Genomic DNA, 16,944 nt, shown 5'->3' on the forward strand with positions numbered 1-16,944 from the left:
GCTGATCTACCKTCAACAACAAAAAAACGGAGAGAAAAAATAAATAAATATTGTGTTATTTCTAAGCGTCCAAAATGTGGGTTTTTGTAGCTGTAGTTTCAACATACTGTAGTTCTCTGACTTTCACCATGGCACGGCTTTGCCAACGCATCTGTGTTATGCCATAAAATGAAGTGGCCAAGCTGTAAAGTATAGTGTAGGCTGTGATTTATGTAGCTTAATGTACAGTACATGTGTATTTGCAGTAGAGGGATAACTTTAGTGCTCTCTGAGGGAGGAAGCAGGCAGGCTGTGCTGAGAGAAAGACTGTGAAGGGAGAGTTTGTTTGGCCAAGACATGTCATACTGTACCTAATGCAGTCTCYACATCCCTACAGGACATGGGTTTGATGTCTCGGTACCCCTGTAGTTTATGCTCGGGATCCTTTCATGTAGGAAGAGGTAAGGGGTGCAGCTTATGGATGGGAAGTGGGGGTTAATAGAATGTGGTGAAGTTTCGTGGGCCCAGGGTTGAAACATTTCTCTCTTGGCCAATGTGCTTTCCTGCTGGCCCCGGCTGCTTTCTCCACAACCCTCCAATCAAAATACAGGGTTTATTTATTTAAACTGAGGTGCCAAGTCTGTCAAAAAGTCTACCCACTGGTCAAGCAGAGCAGACCACCAGTTCCCCAGTCCTCAAGTCCTGATGAACAGTTTTGCAGGGGAAATAAACACTGGCAGATTCAAATGCGGTCTGTGTGATACGCCATAGTGCTGTGCCGTGCATTGAGATGCGCAACGCTGCTGAATATTTCTCCTACCCTTGTCTGCTCGCTGTGATGTATGTCCGAGAGCTGTAGCAAAGCGCCGAGTGAGTATACTTAATGAGAGTATGTACAGTAGATTATATATCGGTGCTACACTTGCTTGCTGATTGCTTTCGGGGCTACGTAGTCTTCCATCAGGCCTGTGAGGAACCCTTTTCCCTCCCCCTCCTTGAAGTTATTGGCAGGATGACCGTGGTCACCATGCAGCACCACTGGTGCAGTCACCACAGCCATGCATGTGGGCATGAGGCCATCTGCTCAGTGGGACACAAGATGGCACTGGAACATGGTATTTCGCTATTGAGAGGGCATAGCGGAAAACACATTAGGAATGACGCAGGGAAGACACAGGACAAGTACACATATAGACCACAGTTGAAGACAACACAGTGAGAACAGACTATACTATACGACACAGTGAAGAAGACACAGGCGCAAACTAGTCACACCTGAATAGACCGACAGGGACAGACCCAAGGGAACAGTACACTAGTCAGACTACAGTGAAGACACAGGGAACAGTACACTAAGACACTAGTGAAGACACATGAGGAACGTACACTGTAGACACAGTGAAGCCCAGGAACGTACACTGTAGACACAGGGACACAGGAACAGTTACACTATAGACACAGTGAAGACACAGGAACAGTACACTGTAGACACAGTGAAGACACAGGGAACAGTACACTGTAGACCAGTGAAGACACAGGGAACAGTACACTGTAGACACAGTGAAGACCAGGGAACAGTACACATAGACACAGTGAAGACACAGGGAACAGTACACTGTAGACACAGTCAGTGAAGACACAGGAGACAGTACACTGTAGACACAGTGAGACACAGGGAACAGTACACTGTAGACACAGGGAAGACCCAGGGAACAGTACACTGTAGACACAGGGAAGACACAGGAAACAGTACACTGTAGACACAGGGAAGACACAGGGAACAGTACACTGTAGACAGGGAAGACCCAGGGAACAGTACACTGTAGACACAGTGAAGACACAGGTAACAGTACACTGTAGACACAGTGAAGACACAGGGAACAGTACACTGTAGACACAGAGAAGACAGGCTCTCCATTCCCTGTTGTTGAAGTGTCAGTGCTTTTAACTAACAAGGTGGTAAAATTAGGTTATTATAACATAGCTAGTTGAGAACAGAATATGTTCCTCGGGCAAGTTCTCACCTCTCTATTTAAGGCCTGGTGAAGTCACCTTACATGGCAGCTTGGTTGACAGCAGGGTACACTAGATCAATGTTAATGTTTTACTCTATTACAAAATCAACTCCATATAGTTGGACAAAGACTGTAATGCAATTGGTCCAGAGTGGCCGATATCTGTTATCTCCACAGACTGGAAGAGGATAGATAGTGTACACAAACTCCTGCTTGATGGGCCAAATGGTTCCGCCCTAACGTTCTTTGAGGTCTCTACCAAGTGTTGCATGACCAGCAGGTGTGTATGTGTGTGTGTTCTGTAATCTGTATGTATTTATATAGGCCTCCTTGCCCAGCGTGTGCACTGGGGGGAAGCTCATTCATTTCAACGGWATCTCAGTGTTGCTGGCTGCCCATTGTATGACAAGGCTGTCTGAGGTAGTGACAGGTGCTCAACTAGACTCCTGGCCTTAAACCCAGGCTCTGCTCACCATCACACAGTCACACTCTAGGTGGATGGAGAACCACAACTACTATTGGCAGCCGTTGTCTTTTAACCTACAACTTACTGTAATTATAAACTATTCCAACTTGGAGTGATAGCCTAATTGAAACAAGGATGAGAGGAGGTAGTGTCAAGTTTTTCTAACCATACCTACAAAGACATGACAAACAGTTTTAACAAAATGGTGCAACCAGTTTCACAGAAGGTCGGCATTAGCAGGAAAAGGATAGAGAAGACAAAATGGAGGGAAGAGGCAGGATTAGGGTGGGCTGTGGTTAGTGGTTAGGTTACCCCGGGCCCCTCTGGCTAACACATGCTCTGATGTATTGGGAGGATGAGGGMCTGTGCTTTGTGGTGTGTGCCCCTGTCTGCAGGGCTACAGTGTGCCCTGTCTGTCTGTGTTGAGAGGATTACTGCTGCAGTGAGTATGCTCCTGCTCTATCCTCAGGCTGGGAGTGAAGAGGAGAGAAAGAGAGGCTCCATCGGGCCCAGCAGTCAGACAGAATCAAATCCAGGGTTAAGACTCCGTGTCCAGGGGGCTCCGCCTTTGAAGTGGGCTGTGGGATTCTGCTCTGGAGCGAGGGATCAGATGGAGAGAGGGAGGGAGAGAGTAGGAGGTGCAGGGTTCAGCTCAACGGACAGGCCTGCAGGCTAGCTGGGATAGCTTAAATATGTTAGCGCTCCTTGCAGAGCACAGAGCTCCACTAACGCACAGTCACTGACCTCTCCCTCTGCTCCCATTCCATCGGTCTTCCTCTCTGTTTCTCTATCTCTATCTTTCTCCCTCTACCTTTCTTTCTCCCTCCCCGTCAACCCTCTCCCTCATTCTCTCCCTCCTATATCTCCCTCTCTATTTCTGCATGCCAGTAGAGGTTGTAGTATGGAGCCTGCTGGTTTGGAGGATTTAAGAGTAGAAAGTGGTGTCAGGTACACTGGTTCAAGGAAGGAGACTGTCAGGATTACTTTACAAAAATACTGCAGGGGAGGAATTACATGGGGCTGATGGATGAGAGGGAGAGGCAATGTAATGTAAGAAAGAGGGAGGATGTGGAGAAAGAGAAKGAGAAAACTAGTTTAGCAGATTGTGTGGTGTGTGTGCGCGTGTGTATTATCCTGCAAAATCACCTAATGTTCTTAGCAACTTAAAGTAACTGTCCAGTGAAAATCTAACTTTTAAAAGTTAATATTTTGTTAATAATGTTGTTTACTCATCCTATACTCGTATTTTCAGCTAAAACATACATTTGAGAAAACTCACTTCAAAAACCCCATCTCCAACAGACCATTTAAAAACTGCTTGCTTTTCCTCATAAAGGATGATGTCATCCTACTGAGGAGGATGAGCTGGCCAATCAGCAGTCTACTCTCATTAATAATTTTAATGACCGGTTTGCCCAAACCATTCTGTTGTTGGGGTACACCCACACCATTCCAACACATAAAAGCTGTTTTCAACCTATTTAACTACCATTTAACTCRTATTGCAATTAATTATAGGTAATATTTCATAGATATCTGGAAACACTGAACAGTTACTTTAACAACAATGCTTAAAACATCAGTTCCACCAGGTTGTTTGTGCGCTAACTAATCATGCTTTTACAACACTCCGAAGCTAGGAGACTCTTTACACAAAAAGGGAAGGGGAAAGTGATACCTAGCAGTTGCACAACTTCCACATGTAACCCAACCCCTCTGAATCAGAGAGGTGCGGGGGRCTGCATTAAKCGACATCATCAGCACTTGGGACGCAGTTGTTGTTAGGGTTTTTTCCACCTTGCCGGCTCTGGGATTCGAACCAACAACTTTTCGGTTACTTGCCCAACACTCTTAACTGCTAGGCTACCTAGAGTTCTCATGGTTCAGTTTTTGTTCCTGTCTCAAGTAAATGCAGCCATGTTTTTGTGTCCCACAAGGCATGCCTTTTATCATGCAACATGGGAACAGCTGTTTCTCATCAGGCCCCAGTCACTTAGCCAATAAGCCATCCAGCGAGTCAGTCAGTTGCAGGCCTGTAGACTGCCTGTAGTCAGCCAGTTTTCTCCCTGGTCGCTGGATCAGATCAGAGGGGCCGGGGTGATCACACGTGAGACTGAAAGAGTCAGTCTAAAATGTCACCAATTAGAGGGTCATCCCAATTTGTTCTCCCATGTCCACGCTGCTCATCAGGCATCTCCCCCTCCAGCGAGGCGGTCTGCCTGAGAGGAGAGAGCTGGAGCCATCTGGGAGTGATTACCCATGTTGTACTTTCTCATTGTTTCGTGTTTGCTCTCTGTGAGGCTGAGCGCTGGCTGTGCTCTCTCTCTCCCTGTTCTGTTGGCTGGGCTCCCCTGGCCTGGCATGTTCAAGGTTTAATCCTGTGTTATTTATGACTGGTAATGTTGGACAGAGTTGGCTGGTACGCAGGCCAAATTAGCACAATTTAGCTGCTTTATCAGGAGCAGGAGTCTGCTCAGCGATACGTAAAGAGAGATGCAAAAATATTCCCCTCTCACGCTCTCTATAGTTCTCTCGGTCTCTGTCTCATTCTCTCTCTATTTTTGTTTTGCTCTCATTTTCTCTCTCTCGTGCTCTCTAATTTTCTCTCTTTCTATTTCCCTCCCTCTTATTTTTCGATGGTCTCTATCCATCCATCCCCCTCTCCATCTCTSTCTTTACCTCTCTCTYGCCATCTCTGTCTTTGCCATCTACATTCACTGGATCTCATCTTCTCACATTTCCAATTGTAGCAGGGGCCCGGCTAGTGTGTCTAGACCTAAGATTACACCAGTGTACATTTTGGAGCATGTTGTGGGGTCTGGAGTCCTGTSCCACTAATCACATCTGTGTTCCTTGTGATGCTTCTGGGAGCTGGCAGCCAGAGGAGACAGGAAAGGATTGTCAGTGGCCCATGACCGGAAAACTGACCATTCTGCCTGCCATTTTGGGGGAGATGTGAGTTGTCTTTGTATCCAGTTCAGCCTGTGCCTCACATGTGGAGAGTTGAGGAATTGCGGTGGCAGTTTTCCATTTTCTCCCGGCATAGCTCAATGTTCTCTGAGCTGAGTCTCTCCTGTCTGGGCTGGTTTGCGCTGCTGAGTGGTAGGTAGCAGCTCCCCGTCTTCATTACTGTCACAGCCATTAGGACACACCAACAGGACTGACAGCCATGGTCTTCTAATATGACGTCTCAGCAGCTGTTCCCAATATCCATCATTCCCTAAGTTAACGTACAGTACCAGTCAAAAGTTTTGGACAGGACCTACTCATTCAAGGTTTTTCTTTTATTTTTACTATTTTCTACATTGGTAGAATTAGTGAGACATCAAAACTATGAATAAACACATATGGAATCATGTATCACCCAAAAAAGTGTTAAACAAATCAAAATATATTTTATATTTGAGGTTCTTCAAAGTAGCCACTTTGCTTTATGACAGCTTTGCGCACTCTTGGCATTCTCTCAACGAGCTTAAATGGAATGACATTTTCCAACAGTCTTGAAGGAGTTCCCACATATGCTGAGAATTTGTTGGCTGCTTTTCCTGCGGTCCAACTCATCCCAATCCATATCAATTGGTTAGGTCGGGTGATCGTGGAGGCCAGGTCATCTGATGCAGCACTCCATCCTTCTTGGTCAAATAGACCGTACACAGCCCAGAGGTGTGTTGTGTCATTGTTCTGTTGAAAAAAACGAATGATAGTCCCGCTATGCTATGGTAGCCAGGTTAAGTCTGCCTTGAATTCTAAATAAATCACAGACAGTGTCACCAGCAAACGCACTCCCACCATCACACCTCCTCCTCCATGCTTCCGGTGGGAACTACACATGCGGAGATCATCCGTTCACTACTCTGTGTTTCACAAGACATGGCGTTGGAATAAAAATCTCAAATTTGGACTCATCAGACCAGAGGACAGATTTCCACCGGTGTAATGTCCATTGCTCGTATTTGTTGGCCCAAGCACCTTTCTTCTTCTTMTTAGTGTCCTTTAGTAGTGGTTTCTTTGCAGAAATTCGACCATGAAGGCCTGATTCACGCAGTCTCCTCTGAACAGTTGATGTTGAGATGTGTCTTTTACTTGAACTCTGTGAAGCATTTATTTGGGCTGCAATCTGAGGTGCAGTTAACTCTAATGAACTTATCCTCTGCAGCAGAGGTAACTCTGGGTTTTCCTTTCCTGTGGCAGTCCTCAAGAGAGCCAGTTTCATCATAGCACATGATGGTTTTTGCGACTGCACTTGAAGAAACTTTCCGCATTAACTGACCTTCATGTCTTAAAGTAATGAAGGACTGTCGTTTCTCTTTGCTTATTGAGCTGTTCTTGACATAATTTGGACTTTTACCAAATACGTCTATCTTCTGTATACCACGCCTACCTTGTCACACCACTGATTGGCTCAAACGCATTAAGAAGGAAATAAATTCCACAAATTAACTTTTAACAATGCACACCTGTTAATTGAAATGCATTCCAGGTGACTACCTCATGAAGCTGGTTGGGAGAATGCCAAGAGTGTGCAAAGCTGTCATCAAGGCAAAGGGTGGCTACTTTGAAGAATCTCAAATATAAAATATATTTTGATTTGTTTAACACTTTTTTGGTTACTATATGATTCCATATGTGTTATTTCATAGTTTTGATGTCTTCATTATTATTCTACAATGTAGAAAATAGTAAAAAATAAAGAAAAACCCTTGAATGAGTAGGTGTGTCCAAACTTTTGACTGGTACTGTATATACTGTATATGCACTGTATAAGGGAGGCGGAATAAATGGCCTGACTTGCCATGAGCGCTAGTGGCTGTTAATGAACGCGCTGTAACGGATGGAGAGGGACTGGGAGTTGAAGGTTAAGGGCGCAGAAGGGAGGTTCGGTTTGATGTTCCTGAATCCAGAAAAGCTGAGGCTTCTCTCTCACTGTCAAACACTTTAATAAGCATTTGCTACTGGTACTACTCTTTCCCTCTCTGCCTGTCTCCTCCTGTGCCTTTATATCCCTTTATTTTGCTTTCCTACAACCTGTGATTTGGGAGGTTAAAGACATGCTCCGGAACTTTGGCAACGTCTAAGTATTTTTGAAACTTCGCACAATGGGCTGGATGTGTCAATGTGCAGTATGACGTAGTACCCAATTTTCAGGGACCACTTTTGGCTTGTGAGCGCAACTTTCAGAACTACTGTCCAAGAAATTATACAGAACTACTGGATTATCCCTTTTGGCTGTGGGGTGTGAGTCCAAAATGAAGTGTTCTCTGTCTGGGTTTGGGGCTGTAAATGTCAGAGGTCCAAAGTGTACTTCACCCTAATGTAATTACCCCCTCGGTCAGTGTTGTTGCTCTTAGAGCTACGCTAAACTGAATTTGCCTTCACAGCTACAGTAAAAAATAGCAGTGACAGAAAACGGAGAATTTGACCTAGAAGAATCAATAGCAAAACATTCCAATATAAATGATAAACAGCATTCCATTCAGTAGTCTCAGGTAAACACATTGTTAGTCAGTGGGACTCTAGCTGGTATAATTATGGTGTCACACATGTATTTGTCATCAGACTCCCGTGGCCACTAACAATATAGTATATTTTGACAGACGTACATAATTTTGCTGTACCGATAAGGTTGTAGCGTCGTAAGCAACATGAGTGAGTATGCAAATTCTATTCATACCCAAATGTCAGGCACGTCTGTGATTACTCTCATTTGCATACATCACTGGTGGTTTGCATAGATGGGCTTACATGGCTTTTACAACATGCATGTTCCCTTGATAACCACCAACTGTTAAATATGACAGTTAGACATTCTGGAAGACTCTATAAAGTTTTTTTGTGATGAGTTCATGTAAAATTAATTYGTTAGCTGTAAGACATTATTCACTTTTGAGTGTGCACACAAATTCAACCTAGACACAGAGGAATGTCTTACAATACAGTACAATGTAACATAATGTCATATTGTGTAATGAAATAAAATATAGTGCCTGGTACTGAAATGTAGGGTAATGCAATGTGCTTCAATGTAATCTATGCAGTGAAATGTAATGTAATGTAATCTGGTTTGGGGAGACAGTGTTGATTAAATGCTGGCAGCGAGGGGACTGGCGAGAAGGGAGGGGGGCATCATTAACTRTATTGGGAATAGAGCCTGCCAGCTTGTAGTCCTAAAACCTGGAAATAAGTTACATCTGGTTTGTTCAGCCATTCCYATGGGGAAAATGAATGGGGAAAGATTWGTGTTTTCGGATAAACGCTGAAAATAAGTTCTGAGGTTAACACAGGCTTATGAGATCTTATACATTTTGTTCTATGAGATAATATCAGTCAATTAACATGACCTTTATGCATTATGAAGCCTTTATGTGCTTTTTTTAATTAAGTAAATGCTTCAAAATTCATAAAGGGTGACGTTAACTGATGAAGATTATCTCTTCGAACAGAACATATATCTCTTAGGCCTGTGTTTAATTAACCTCTAATGAGTCACAACCCCGGATCCGGGATCCCCCCCATCAAAAGAGCTGACTAGCATAGCCTAGCCTAAAGCCACAGGGATATCATATAATCAAATGTTCATGAAATCACAAGTCCAAGACACCAAATGAAAGATASAGATCTTGTGAATCCAGCCATCATTTCCGATTTTTTWAATGTTTTACAGGGAAGACAAAATATGTATTTCTATTAGCTAACCACCATAGCAAAAGACACCACTTTTTTTTGTCCACCATTTTTTTACTCCATCAGTAGCTATCACTAATTCGACTAAATAAAGATATATATAGCCACTAACCAAGAAACAACTTCATAAGATGACAGTCTGATAACATATTTATGGTATAGCATATGTTTTTTTWGAAAAATGTGMATTTTTCAGGTATAAATCACAGTTTACCATTGCAGCCACTATCACAAAACTCACCCAAAGCGACTAGAATAACTACAGAGAGCAACGTGTATTACCTAATTACTCATCTTAAAACATTTCTGAAAAATACACAGCGTACAGCAATTGAAAAACACAGATCTTGTGAATCCAGACAATATTTCAGATTTTCTAAGTGTTTTACAGCGAAAACACAATATATCGTTATATTAGCATACCACATGAGCTAACATCACCCCAGCATKRAWTYRAKGCAAARRGSGCGATAAYGTTATCRCCACCAAAATATATWAATKTTTTCACTAACCTTCTCAGAATTCTTCAGATGACAGTCCTGTAACATCATATTACACAATGCATATAGAGTTTGTTCGAAAATGTGCATATTTAGCATCASAAATCGTGGTTATGCTATGTAATCAGTCAAAACATGGCATGCATTCTGGCCGGCGCCATCTTGGAAGGGCACCTAAGTTTACGATTATTTATCGATTAGATTGACTAAAAAAATACAGGTTGGACAGCTAATGAAAGATGCATTGGTTATTAATGCAACCGGTGATTTAGATTTTTAAAATTAACCTTACTTGACATACAGTGTGCGTTACAGCCAGACTAGTGCCGCAATATTGGCCGAAAAATGCGTTTACATTTTTCCACATAAATACGGAATAAAATCATAAATAGTTCTTACTTTTGGACGAGCTTCCATCAGAATCTTGGGCAAGGTGTCCTTTTGTCCAAAAGAATCGTCATTGTAAAACGTCCACTTCAACGTCGGAACTAGCAGCTAATAGTAGCTACCTGGCACACACATGTCCAAATCCTCAAACGCAATACTATGAAAATTCCGAAAATAGCAATATACTCGCATAAACTGATATAAATCGGTTTCAAATAACTTCGTTATGATGTTTCTAACACCTATTTCGAATTAAATCACAGACGGATATATCTTAGCCCGATAACAAGAGCTATTCAACATGCCATTCTGATGTCCCCTCTTGCGCCTTGGCGAGCGACGAAAAGAAGGGACACGTCACTCCATAATATAAATACGTAGAGATTCCATTCCACTTCTCATTGGTTACTGACATCCAGGGGAAGGCGGGTGCAGTTCATTAAGATCCATAGCGCACACACAGAGTTTTAAACTGATCCGAGATCAGAGCCTAGTTTTCAGACCTTCGCAGTTCCTGTCATGATTTTTGCTGTAGAAAGAGTTCTGGTTCACCCACAGACATAATTCAAAYGGTTTTAGAAACTAGAGATWGTTTYCTATCCAATAGTAATAATAATATGCATATTGTACGAGCAAGAATTGAGTACGAGGCAGTTTAATTTGGAGACGCAAAATGTCGAAGTTGAAACAGCACCCCCTGTAGTGACAAGATTAACACATAACTTATTTTCGGCATTTATCCAACAAGCATACAACAACTCAATTTTTTCCCCCTATAGGCTTTGTTCAATGAACCATGGCGGAGTTAGTGCCTACAAAAAGACACCATTACTATTGCTCTCTATAGAATGAAAAGAGCTGCGGAGAAGGGATGAACAATTTCTCCAATTTATGAGAGCATGATGTCCCTCAGGGTGTAGTCGCTAACTCGCTGTACATTCATCCAGAACGGGCTGGGAAGACAATGACTGGGACTCTGGGATTGACTGAAACAGCCTGGACTGGGCTGAAATAGCTGCTCTATTTTTTCTACTCTTCTCTTTTCTTCTTTTGTCTTCTCTTCTCTTCCCATCTCTTATCTTCTCTTATCTTCTCTTCTCTTCCCATCTTTTCTCTTATTTTCCCATCTCTTCTCTTCTCTAGGCCTCTGTTAGCTAGGTCAGTACGCCAGTATGTTCATCCCTTCTTCAAGTCCAATCAGTGTCTAAATATCACCAGGAGCAGATACAGTAGCCTGTCTTCGCTCCCTGACAAACTCATTGTCTCTGTAGTCAAAACAGAGCCTCACACAAACGTATGATACCATTACCATTCACCTCCACAGCCATATATTCACTAACTACCATTACACTGTAATTGTGTCAGGCTGTTATTGCTGTGTGATTAGTGTGATTAGGGTTGCAAAGCTATCGATAGTTTACCAAAGTTACAGGAATCTTCAGCAATTTAGGTAATTAACAGAAAATCTATGGCAATCTATCGTAACTTTGGTAATTTATACTTTAATAAAACTTTTTTTTATTCATATMGAGTATTCATTTTTATATCTGCGTCCATATTGTCCATGAGTTTCTAGTAGATAGACTATATGGTTCAACAGAAAATAGCCAAATTAATGAAAAAGCATCTAATAAAAAATTGCATTCTTTTCAGTTAACTCTGCAACTCTTCCAACTATTGACTTTTGTCACAACTGTTTGAGGCCGAAACATTGACAACAAATGCATACTGACATGGTAAAATAAATAAAATGTGCAAGTAAATGATATTTCATGCTGAAACCCTCATATGAAACACCAACGTTAGTCACTAAGTTGATGGTTTATATTTAAGATAATGTTTTACTGCTTTGTCATTACATTTTTTCTTTGAAAATCATGTTATTTCATATATTTTACATGTGATAAAGCCACATGTAAAGCAACCCTATGTATAATGTATCGAGATGTTGCGTTAATGGTCCTTAAACCTTTGAAGATGTTGAGTGTGTGTTTTTCACCTAGCTAGCTTTTTAATGGCTCTTGCGAAATATCCACCTATCTCTCTTGAAGGGTTTGATGGGCAAACATTGTATGGAAACATTAACTGGAGAGGTTGTATTTTGTTCGTGTTTATCTCACACTTCAAACAAAGTTCCTGGGAGTCGTAAATGGGATTGTGATGCAAATGTATGCCTGTGTGTTTGTACATTCCCTCAGGGCTGGAGTGGAGAGTGACAGTGGAGATGCAGGTGGGAGAGAGCTAGTCTAATCAGACAGAGAGAGTGGTAGTCCTATACCACTAAAGCACATCAGGGATTTGGCCCAGCCCCCCGAGACCACTTTACACTATAGCATTATATCATGTCCAGATACCTCAAGACTCTATCTGTGATGGACATGATTGACTGCCTTTGCTCAGACTTCAGAGTTTTGTCATTACACATCGAGAGTCTGGTCATAATAGTCTTGAATATTTGACACGTATACCCTGTCCATTGGTGCATTAGCGAATTTTTTTGGGGTGCCTTTTTTTCTGTTTCATTTCGACCTGCAATGTACCTGCAATGCTAACAGGCCATTAACCCCTCCTCTCTTCTGTTCCACAGTACTGCGTGATGACTTTAGACAGAACCCAGCGGATGTGATGGTGGCGGCGGGGGAACCTGCCGTACTGGAGTGCCAACCCCCCCGTGGGCATCCTGAGCCCTGTCTCTTATACACATCTAGATGTGTATAAGAACACACACACACACACACACACACACACACACGCGCGCGCGCATGCACACAAACACGGCCCACTGCTTGCTGGCGAAGCTCCAGGAAGATCAAAGTGTCTCTGTTGGCAGACGTGTGGCATAATGAGGAGAAACAAGTGCATCATCTATTTGACAAACATAATGAAATCATATTGCACTGTGGTTTGGCCAATCAATGTCTATTTGGAACAAAGGCTATCTGGGGAAGCGTGAAAAGGAATCAGGGGAGGGTGTGTGTGTGTATGCAAGCATGTTTGTTTGTTTGTTTGTCTGTATAGGGGACTTGTTAGTTGGGATCCAAGGCTTATCCTCCTCCGGATTGACAGTCTGTCTCTGAGGAACTGCAGTGGACAGAGCAGCTCTCCTCCGCACCAACAAGAGGGAGGTGGAGGCTGTGTTGACTTTGTACTTCCCTCTTTTCTCCTGATTTATGTCCAGGATATCATGAGGACCAACACCTACAGTATATAAAATAAAATACGAAGTCAAAATCAACTAAGGTCTTGTAGTGTCAAGTCAGGGCAGCCATGTTGGCCCCAGTCCCTATAGCGTATGTGGTTTTCCCTAGTGTACTGGCTCAGTGTGTAAACAGAAGGCCGGCTTGGTTTCTGTCTCATAGCTATAGCTCGGCTCATTGGACTAATGGGCCTGCAGATAAGACTGTTTCCTAATGAGTGCTCAGGCCCTGTAAACAATACAGCGCTGGTGATGGAGTGTTGTCTTTGTACTCTGTTTCTAACACAACATCCACTCCCAAAGTTGTTGTTGTTTCTTAAAACCACGGCGAGTTCTGGGGTTCTGTTGTGGCCAAGCTTGAAGTAATGGGGTGAAGGACGTTTGGGGGAAGGTTTTGAGTGGGTGGGCACTGGACAAGCGGCCAGTGGTGCAGATGCATCATCAGTGCAACAATGCATCAGTGCAACAGTGCATCAACAGGAGTACTTCTAGATAGAGTACTATACTGTGGCATAACATCATATAACACCCTATATTGACTGTAGTGGGGTCAGGTTGGGTGGTGATGTGGCAGATGCATAAATAGAGGGGAACGCAGGAAAGGAAGGGTRAKAGCGAGAGAGAGGGATAGKAGAGAGGAGGAGGACAGGAGTGATGTATTTGCTGGTGTTGTTGTGGATCTGACGTTGAGAGAGCTGGTAGTCCCATTCACCAAACTACCAGGTGTGAAACAGGGAAGGGACTCAGGGGGTATGCTAATTTGGTATAGAGCAGACCTAACTCACTCTATTAAATTAATAAAAACAGGAACATTTGGCWAAAAATTCAAAAGGAAATGATCTCAACATAGAAAAATGTCCTCCTGTGTGCTACCAATATCCCACTACTAGAATCCCCATAGTTAATTGGCTTCTCCATCCTGGAGGGGGAAATCAATAATTTCCAGGCCCAGGGACATGTACTAGTCTGTGGCGACCTAAATGCCAAAACTTGACAATAACCTGACACCCTCAGCACACAGGGGGACAAATACCTACCTGGAGGTGACAGCATTCCCTCCCCCATATGCCCACCTAGGCACAACTACGCCAACATAACCAACACAAACAGGTCACAACTCTTGTAGCTCTGTCACATGCTGGGTATGTACATGGTCAATGGTAGGCTTCGAGGTGACTCGGTAGGTACACCTTCAGTATAGCTCATCTCTTGGCAGTAGTACTGTAGACTACTTTATCACTGAACTCAATCCGAGTCTCTCAGAGCGTTCACAGTCAGCCCACTGATACACCCTATCAGATCACAGCAACATCACACTTTCCTTGAACAKAGCAATGCTCAATCATGAGGCATCAAAGCCAAATTAACTGAATAATATTAAGAAATGCTATAGATGGAAGGAAAGTTGTSTKGGAACATACCAAAAAACAATTAGGCAACAACAAATTCAATCCCTTTTAGATAACTTCCTGGACAAAACATTTCACTGTAATAGTGAAGGTGTAAACTTGGCTGTAGAAAACTTAAACAGTATATTTGACCTCTCAGCTTCCCTATCAAATCAAAAAATTTCAAGCAGAAAATCGAAGAAAATCGAAGAAAATTGGAAAACACTAAACAAACAACAACACGAAGAGTTATCTGTCCAAAATGGAGATGTATGGGTAAGCCACTTCTCCAATCTTTTTGGCCCTATAACAAAGAACAAACAGCAAAAACATTATACATGATCAAATACAAATCTTAGAATCAACTATTATAGACTACCAGAACCAACTGGATTCTCAAATTACATTGAATGAATTACAGGACAAAATGCAATCCCTCCAGCCCAAAAAGGCCTGTGGTGGGATCCTCAATGAAATGATCAAATATACAAACCAAAAATTCCAATTGGCTATACTTAAACTCTTTAACATCATCCTTAGTTCTGGCATCTTCCCCAATATTTGGAACCAAGGACAGATCACCCCAATCCACAAAAGTGAAGACAAATTTGACCCCATAACTACCATGGGATATGCGTCAACAGCAACCTTGAGAAAATCTTCTGCATTATCATTAACAGCAGACTCGTACATTTCCTCAGTGAAAACAATCTACTGAGCAAATGCCAAATTGGCTTTTTACTTAATTACCATACGACAGACCACATATTCACCCTGCACACCCTAATTGACGAAGAAACAAACCAAAACAAAGGTAAAGTCTTCTCATGCTTTGTTGATTTCAAAAAAGGAGGAGGAGGACAGGAGTGATGTATTTGCTGGTGTTTTCTGGATCTGACGTTGAGAAGCTGGTAGTCCCATTCACCAAACTACCAGGTGTGAAACAGGGAAGGGACTCAGGGGGTATGCTAATTTGGGTATAGAGCAGACCTAACTCACTCTATTAAATTAATAAAAACAGGAACATTTGGCAAAAAATTCAAAAGGAAATGATCTCAACATAGAAAAATGTCCTCCTGTGTGCTACCAATATCCCACTACTAGAATCCCCATAGTTAATTGCTTCTCCATCCTGGAGGGGGAAATCAATAATTTCAGGCCCAGGACATGTACTAGTCTGTGGCGACCTAAATGCCAAAACTTGACAATAACCTGACACCCTCAGCACACAGGGGACAAATACCTACCTGGAGGTGACAGCATTCCCTCCCCCATATGCCCACCTAGGCACAACTACGCCAACATAAACCACACAAACAGGTCACAACTCTTGTAGCTCTGTCACATGCTGGGTATGTACATGGTCATGGTAGGCTTCGAGTGACTCGGTAGGTACACCTTCAGTATAGCTCATCTCTTGGCAGTAGTACTGTAGACTACTTTATCACTGAACTCAATCCGAGTCTCTCAGAGCGTTCACAGTCAGCCCACTGATACACCCTATCAGATCACAGCAACATCACACTTTCCTTGAACATAGCAATGCTCAATCATGAGGCATCAAAGCCAAATTAACTGAATAATATTAAGAAATGCTATAGATGGAAGGAAAGTTGTGTGGGAACATACCAAAAAACAATTAGGCAACAACAAATTCAATCCCTTTTAGATAACTTCCTGGACAAAACATTTCACTGTAATAGTGAAGGTGTAAACTTGGCTGTAGAAAAATACAGTATATTTGACTTCTCAGCTTCCCTATCAAATCAAAAATTTCAAGCAGAAAATCGAAGAAAATTGGAAAACACTAAACAAACAACAACACGAGAGTTATCTGTCCAAAATGGAGATGTATGGGTAAGCCACTTCTCCAATCTTTTTGGCCCTATAACAAGAACAAACAGCAAAAACATTATACATGATCAAATACAAATCTTAGAATCAACTATTATAGACTACCAGAACCAACTGGATTCTCAAATTACATTGAATGAATTACAGGACAAAATGCAATCCTCCAGCCCAAAAAGGCCTGTGGTGGATCCTCAATGAAATGATCAAATATACAAACCAAAAATTCCAATTGGCTATACTTAAACTCTTTAACATCATCCTTAGTTCTGGCATCTTCCCCAATATTTGGAACCAAGGACAGATCACCCCAATCCACAAAAGTGAAGACAAATTTGACCCCATAACTACCATGGGATATGCGTCAACAGCAACCTTGAGAAAATCTTCTGCATTATCATTAACAGCAGACTCGTACATTTCCTCAGTGAAAACAATCTACTGAGCAAATGCCAAATTGGCTTTTTACTTAATTACATAC

The 16,944-nt window shown here is 42.4% G+C and overlaps 1 protein-coding gene across 1 annotated transcript in view; it reads left to right on the plus strand.

Moving 5' to 3' along the window:
* Nucleotides 1-16,944, plus strand: part of LOC111980003 (roundabout homolog 1) — a 274,583-nt gene that overhangs the window by 196,433 nt on the left and 61,206 nt on the right. Inside the window, exon 4 of the mRNA XM_070449749.1 lies at nucleotides 12,616-12,717. Within this exon, the coding sequence (XP_070305850.1) occupies nucleotides 12,616-12,717 (102 nt within the window). The remainder of the gene's footprint in view (nucleotides 1-12,615; nucleotides 12,718-16,944) is intronic.

Source organism: Salvelinus sp. IW2-2015, linkage group LG20 (assembly GCF_002910315.2).
Source record: "Salvelinus sp. IW2-2015 linkage group LG20, ASM291031v2, whole genome shotgun sequence".
Classification (NCBI taxonomy): domain Eukaryota; kingdom Metazoa; phylum Chordata; class Actinopteri; order Salmoniformes; family Salmonidae; genus Salvelinus; species Salvelinus sp. IW2-2015.